Source organism: Euprymna scolopes, chromosome 21 (assembly GCF_053919585.1).
Source record: "Euprymna scolopes isolate OS-2025 chromosome 21, ASM5391958v1, whole genome shotgun sequence".
NCBI classification, from domain to species: domain Eukaryota; kingdom Metazoa; phylum Mollusca; class Cephalopoda; order Sepiida; family Sepiolidae; genus Euprymna; species Euprymna scolopes.
In genome coordinates, this window is record NC_136502.1 from 30,354,150 (window position 1) to 30,361,737 (window position 7,588).

General features: G+C 37.3%; 1 protein-coding gene across 1 annotated transcript; it reads left to right on the plus strand.

Annotated features, from left to right (window-relative positions):
• The first annotated feature begins 513 nt into the window (after nt 1-513).
• LOC145242763 (zinc finger MYM-type protein 5-like) lies at nt 514-7,386 on the plus strand. The gene is made up of 3 exons (XM_080105902.1): nt 514-1,095; nt 1,495-1,696; nt 7,262-7,386. The coding sequence occupies exons 1-3, from the start codon at nt 514-516 to the stop codon at nt 7,384-7,386; spliced, it is 909 nt and encodes a 302-aa protein (XP_079962028.1).
• Nucleotides 7,387-7,588: the final 202 nt, after the last annotated feature.

Genomic DNA, 7,588 nt, shown 5'->3' on the forward strand with positions numbered 1-7,588 from the left:
CTTGTATTTTTCTATAACATTCCTTAAATAAGGAAATACTTTGAAAAATATTTACTTATTAGTTTAATTAGTTTTGGGGTTTGTTTTACAATACAAAGAGATTTGAAAAGGTGCAAAAAATAAAATATACAACAAATAAATGTTCCTATTGGCTATAAAAGTTAATTGAATCATTTATTGGTGTTTTAAAGTAGTTTGAAAGACTCTTTCCCCGTAAGTTTCTATTTTACGGGGGGGGGGTAGTGACGGGTCTCGCTATCTAAGTATATATGTATTTTTAGGGATAGGCATCTAAGATTTTATGGGGGGGGTATCTCACCTTTTGTGGTACTATTACGGAACAACACAAAAGGTGCTTATGCAGAGAAATAGCGTGCTATTTTTTAAAATAGTATTTAAATTTTTTTTCAGAATATTTACGTGAATTTTAAAATGAAGAGAATTAAGGAGAGTGGTGAAAACAAGAATAAAGGCACGCTGTTGAAATTTATCAAAAAGACTTCTACGGCCGAAATGGCGGAAACGAAAGTCGAAAATCTTGCTGAAACCGAAGATAAAGTTAACGTTGATACTGTTACTTCGGAAGTCGACATTGCCCGCGTTGATACATCAACAACTGCCAATGATGATGCGCGTGAAGTTGAAGAATTGGAAAGGCAATCACTGGTTGTCGCGACCGATTTTACAGATGTTGGTCTATGGCCTATTGAGATTAGTCATGAAATTCGCGCTATGCTTGTTCGGCAGGGATCTGCCGCTGTGCAGCACCTTGATCATGAATTCAAGGAAATAGTGCGACCAGGGACAAAAACAAAAGGCGACGTTAGAAAGCTAACAAAAAACTGGTTCTATCAGGTATTGCGGAACGGTGAGAAAAGTTTGCGAACTTGGATGGTGTATTCTCCTGCCAGAGAAGCCTTACTTTGCTTCTGCTGCAGACTATTTTCAATTGGACTCTCGAGTTTTTCTGCTGATGTGGGTTTCAAGAATTGGTGGAAATTAAATCCAAAAGTACATGAACATGAAGCAAGCACATCTCATGCTCAGGCGTTTCTTGACTGGAAGGAGCTAGAGATCCGACTTGCTGAAGGAAAGGTAGTTGATAAAGTTGAGCAAAATATCATTGAGAAAGAAACAAAGAAGTGGCGAGAAATCCTAGCTAGATTGCTGGACATTATCAGATTTCTCGCCAAGCAGAATCTGGCGCTACGAGGTCACCGGGAAGACATCCATAATGATGAAAGGGGTCAAGAAAACAAAGGAAATTTCTTGGAATTGGTAAATCTATTGGCTAAATATGACCCTGTACTCCGTGAACATTTGGTTAAAGTTAACCTAGGGAAGAAATTCACTATTTCTTATCTGTCACCAGAAATTCAAAATGAGTTTGTGAGCATTTTAGCAAAGCAGGTCAGAAAGAAAATTATCGATCAGATAAAGAAAAGCAAGTATTTTTGTATAATTTTTGATAGTACTCCCGATGTATCTCACAAGGACCAGATGAGTGAGGTGTTGTGCTACGTGAAAGTTGACGGAAATGAAGTGATGGTGGAGGAGTGGTTTCTCCGCTTCATCGAAACAAAGGGTAAAAGCGCGGAGGACATTTCTGAACTCATTTTGAGAGAATTGGAGAATGATGAGATACAGATTGGTGACTGTATTGGCCAGGCATTTGACAATGCCGCTGTTATGGCAGGTCACCGATCGAGTGTGCAGAAACGAATCTCTGAAATCAACCCAAAAGCTCTATTTGTGCCATGCACAAACCATTCACTGAATCTGGCTTGTGTACATGCAGCTTCAGTAGCGGTTCATTCTGTTACATTTTTTGGCACACTGGACCGGTTATTCTCGTTCTTTTCTGCATCTACACGTCGCTGGGACATCTTGATTCAGTAGACCGGTCTAAGTATCAAACGGACTGTGGATACTTGATGGAGTAGTCGAGCAGATGCTGTAGATGTTGTGATAAAAAAAATATTGGAAGTCGTCATTGCCCTGGAACAGCTCACAGAAGAAGGAGAAAATGCAACCACAAGATCAGATGCATCTTTAATTCTCAACTCGGTACTATCGTTTCCGTTTCTTTTATTTCTGAACCTTTGGAAAACTATTCTCCCAGAAATCAATGATGCCCAGAAATATCTTAAAAAAAAAGGGCTGTCAGGCTGATGGCGTTGAAAGATTTCCTTCTTCAGAATAGAGAAAACATAGTGGACACTGCAATAGACGAGTCAAAAACACTCTGCTCTGAAATGGGGATAAGCATGGAACGTCGTATTCGCAAAAAGAAACAAATGGATGGTGAAGGATTGACTGATGCAGCACTGAGTTTTGATACTGAGTTGAGACGGGAAATGCTGTCTGTCATAGATAGATTGACTGAAGAAATATCTTGCAGATTTCAACAAGTTCACAATCTTGCAAATAAATACGCTTTTCTTATACCGTCAAATCTGCTTGATGATAATTATGATTGTTAGCTTGGTGGATTTGACGAAGATATAGAAAAAGAGAAATTCTTTGCTGAAAGGAAGAAGTTACAGTATGTTGTAAAAGCTTCAGAAAAAGACAAAATCGATGGACCTCTTGAACTTTTGAACTTTATACAAAGATACCAACTTGGGGATTTCGTCCCTAATATTGTGATCTTGCTGAGAATTTTCATCGCCAGAGCTATTAGCGTTGCTTGCTGTGAGCGCTCTTTCTCAAAACTGAAGCTCATAAAAAACTACCTTAGATCAGCAATGAGCCAGACAAGACTTACAGACTTGGCAATCCTCTCAATAGAGAGGGAATTTGTCGAGGAAGTGAATTTTGATAGTCATTGATAACTTTGCTGAAAAAAAGGTGCGAAAAATCTGTTTGTAAATTTTCAACCGACTTGATGCCTTGCGACAGTTCTCTCACAAAAAATAAATTTATAGCCTTATTTGCCATTCATAAATACATTTATTTAAAATATATTAAAACTATTTTTAAAAGAGTTGAAACGTTATTAGCAACAACAAATTTCTGAAAACCGAGCGATTACACACACGGATTTAAAAAAGCACCGATACAAGACGTTTTTTCTCTTCGGACTGCTCGACCTCTTAATAATAACATTATGAAGACAAAGAAAGGAAAACTACATCGGACTATTCTCTCCTTGATACATCCATGTTATTTTGCGAAAATTCGGACTTCAACAACAACAACAAAAAAGTAAATAAAAATGATTTTATCATTTCATAACATTTTCAGGTTTTCAAATGTTCTCATTTAAATTTATTATTATATTTGCTTGTGTAGCTAATTCATTTCATTTAACATTTTTTTATAATTTGAATTATAAGTTTTTGTTTTGAAAAAATATTTGGTTTCTTTTATTTGCGTACCCAGTCTTTATTTTATTAGTGGTTCAGAGGCTAGGGAATGAGGGTGGAGAGTTGTGTTTCGATTTCGATTCTAGCTCATGGCACCCAAGTCATATATTATTATTATTGAAAAGAAATTTCAATTATTATTATAATAATATTCAATTATTATTGAAAAGAAATTGTTAAATTAACTGGCTACGTATACAATTACGTAGCCAGTTAATTTAATTTAACAATTTCTTTTCAATAATAATAAGTATGTAAACATTAATCTGAAGGGAATTGTGTGAACATTAATCCGAAGAAAATTATATAATTGTTTTGAAAAATCTTTGGTCTTCTTTGACGAGTACTGTAACACGATGAAAATCTTGGACTAATAGCTGCAGTCTAACATTAGTTCCATGAAAATAAATATTTTGAGGACTTTTGGAATTTTGAAGGTTAACAGATTATCAAATGCGGGGGGGGGGGATCTTACGATCGCCGTGGGCTGCAAAGACTGTTGCTATTTAATTTTTCAGCATTTTTCAAAACATGTAAAGCAACTGCTTTCTTTGAAAGGTTACATAGAGAATTTATGCAATTTAAAAAAATTGTTTTACAAATAAAATAAATTTACATCGTATTTTGAGGTTATTCTCATTTTAGTTTTAGTGATAATTTAAAAATAAATCCTTCTTAGATAAGAGAAAAATCCAGGTAGTCCTCGACGGTCGCACATCTAAACAATATAATATAAATGTGGGAGTGCCCCAGGGTTCTATCCTTGGACCTCTATTGTTCCTGATATTCATAAATGACCTCCCCGACAACATTGCCTCTGAGATGGGTATATATGCTGATGACACTACACTCTATGGCAGACACGACAGGAAGACGAATGAACACATTTCTAAAGAAATGGCAAAAACACTAGAGGAAGACCTCCAATCTGTAGTGGAATGGGGACAAAAGTGGTTGGTCGCGTTCAATGCTGCCAAGACTAAACTAGTTTCATTCAATAATTACAAGAAACCCTCTCTACCACCCATAGCAATGGCCAACGACTCTTTATCTGAGAGTCCATCTTTCAAACTCCTTGGCCTAACGTTCACAGGAAACATGAGTTGGAACAATTACATTGAAGGCATTGCCAGGGCCGCTGCAAGAAAGGTAGGCTCTCTCTACCGTGCTAGAAAACTACTAACACCCGAAAGTATCCTGTACCTCTATAAGGCCACCATTCGCCCATGTATGGAGTATTGCTGCCACATCTGGGCTGGTGCATCTGCTACTAGTCTCTCGCTCCTTGACAAGGTTCAAAAGAGAGTCGCAAACCTGATAGGCCCTGAACTGGCATCTAAGCTTCAGCCTCTGTCCCATCGACGAAATGTTGCATCCCTCTGCCTTTTCTACAAGTATTTTAGTGGTGAATGCTCTGACGAACTGCAATCACTTGTGCCCCCACGACGCGAGCACCCTCGACAAACCCGACAGGTTACTAGATCCCACCCCCACACTGTAGAGATCCCTAGATGTAAAAGATCTTTTTACTCCAATAGTTTCTTCCCCAGAACCGCAAGACTCTGGAATTCCATTCCAGGTCCCTGCTTCCCCAACAGTACTGACGTGCAGAAGTTCAAGTGTAACGTGAACCGACACCTTGCTGCCCAAATCCCTACATAGTACCCAGTAGTTGTTTCCCCTGATAGTAGCCCCCTACACCAAAGTGGCAATTTGCCTTGTTTGGGGTGAAAATGTAATAAAAAAAAAAAAAAAAAAAAAAAAAAAAATATTTATAATTAGTACCAATAATGAAAAATTAAATTAAAAATGTAAAAGAATCGGTTTTGGAATCGTAAAATAGGGACACATTTTTCTGATTCCGATACTTCCAATACTTCAGATTTTTACAAACTTTCGGTATAAAATTTCAGATTTTTTGTTAGCTTTTATATATTTTTTCTATTTTCTATTTTTATCCTCTCAAAATGCCGCCCCTGACATGTGCTGCTCGTAAATAAGACACATTTTTCTGATTCTGATACCTCAAAAATTTCCGATTTTTTTACAACTTTTGCAGTATAAAATGTCAGATTTTTTATTAGATTTTGTTTATTTTTATTTATTTTTTTCTACTTTCTATTTTTACTCTCTCAAAATGCCGCCCCCTGACATATGCCGCTCGCAAAATAGGGACACCTTTTTGCGATTCCAATAACTACAAAAGTTCCCATTTTTTACAACCTTTTCGATATAAAATTTCAGATTTTTTGTTAGCATTTTTTTCGATTTTCCCCTTTTACCATTTCAAAATGCCGCCCCCATGCCGCCCCCCCGACGCTCAGAAAATAGGGACACATTTTTTCTGATTCCGATACCCCCCAAAATTCCGATTTTTTACAACCTTTTTGGTATAAAATTTCATATTTTTTGTTAACTTTTGTTTATTTTTATTTATTTCTTCTACTTTCTATTTTTACCCTCTCAAAATGCCGCCCCCTCAGGTGTGCCGCCCGGGGCCCCCCCCCCGCCCCCCTTGCTACGCCAGTGGGAACTCCGAATCTCCAAACTGCATTCTCAGCAATTACTGCCTTCCGTAGTTGTTGTCATCTCACCACGCTTACTTGGCCAAAACGTGGTGAGACAACAACAACTATGGATGGCAGTGATTGCTAAGAATGCAGTTAGGAGATTCAAAGTTCCTATCTGTCGCGGTTACCACCTGAAGAAGACCAGAGGAATAGTTGGCCGAAACGTTGTGAAACAACAACTAAAAAAGATGAAGATAATAGTCCACAATAAATAAATTAAATTTACTATTTTATTAACTTTGCAATCTTAACGGTTACCGATTAACACTAAGCAGAACGTTCTACAGGATGTTTTACGTGCTATTCGTGCTCTACTATGCACCACCACGAATGCCACTCGTCATGAGTGCATGTTCAATTTTGAAAGGCGCTCTTCCACTGGTACTGTTTGGCTTTGTGAGCCTGGGGAAGTTTTATTAAAACAATTTGGTGGCAGAAGCAAGTATGATCTGATCACTGAGGTAGTGGAACTCCTTGAAGCCAACCCTATGCCGCATGCGAGTATTTGACATCATGATGGTCAGGAAGATTCAGTAGCACTGAGACATTTGGCATGCTTTCTACGCTCAGATCAAACTCAAGATTCTGCTGACAATGTTCTACCTGATTTAAACGATGTAAGTTCTACAAAAGATGCGCTGAATCAGAACAACAAAACAAAACAAAAAAACAACTAGCTGACGGAACAAGAGCATGCTACCCCTGTGAAGTAAATAAAGAGTTCCGCTCGAAATTCCATCCAAATTCCTGAGTTCGACAGAAATATTCCCGAGTTCGACAAGATACACCTGAAGAAGATCGGAGGTTATATCGACCGAAACGTTGTGAAAATCACACTCAAAATGAGAACAGTAGTCTGATGAATAATAATAATAATAAAAAAACTGTTATAATTCTTGCTCATGTGATTACTTGATCTTCTTTATTTAAATACACTCTTTTTAATTCTTGCATATATTCTTTTGGCCTCTTGCCTCAGTTAAATTAATTATGTACAAGTCAGTTGAATGAAGCCTTACTAAGGTCTTTCTTCTTTTTGTTTTAATTACACTACAATACAATACATTACAATATATTACAATACAATACATTACAATATATTACAATTATAAAAGTGTAGCTCTACAAACCCTTGCATTGATGTAATGTAACCAAAAAATCAGTGAAATAACGCAAAAAAAAAAGTATGAATTGTTACAACAAGATGATGATGATGATGATGATGATGATGATGATGATGATGATGATGATGATCCTGATCCTGATCCTGATCCTGATCCTGAAAGATGTGTCTTCTGTCTACACTGAATATTGTTGTTTTAGAAGCAACTACTGCTGTCTTGGTGATGATGATGCAGAAGCATAAATTGGTTGATAGCCGTTGTAAGTTTGTTGCTTGGAAACAGGCTGATATTGATGATGATGGTGATGATGGCAATCATTGTTGACATGCTGTAGAAGAGTTGGAACTGCTGCTGGTTACTAGCGAGAATTCAGTGTAATCTCTCTGCTGATGAAGATGGGTTGTGCTAAAACATTTTACCGGTCAATCCCAAACTCCAATTTTTGTGAGAAAGACAAGAAAACCAGAGTTAAATGCGGTCAGCAAAGTTTGGGGCCAATCTACATGATGGAAGTTTTACTACTTCT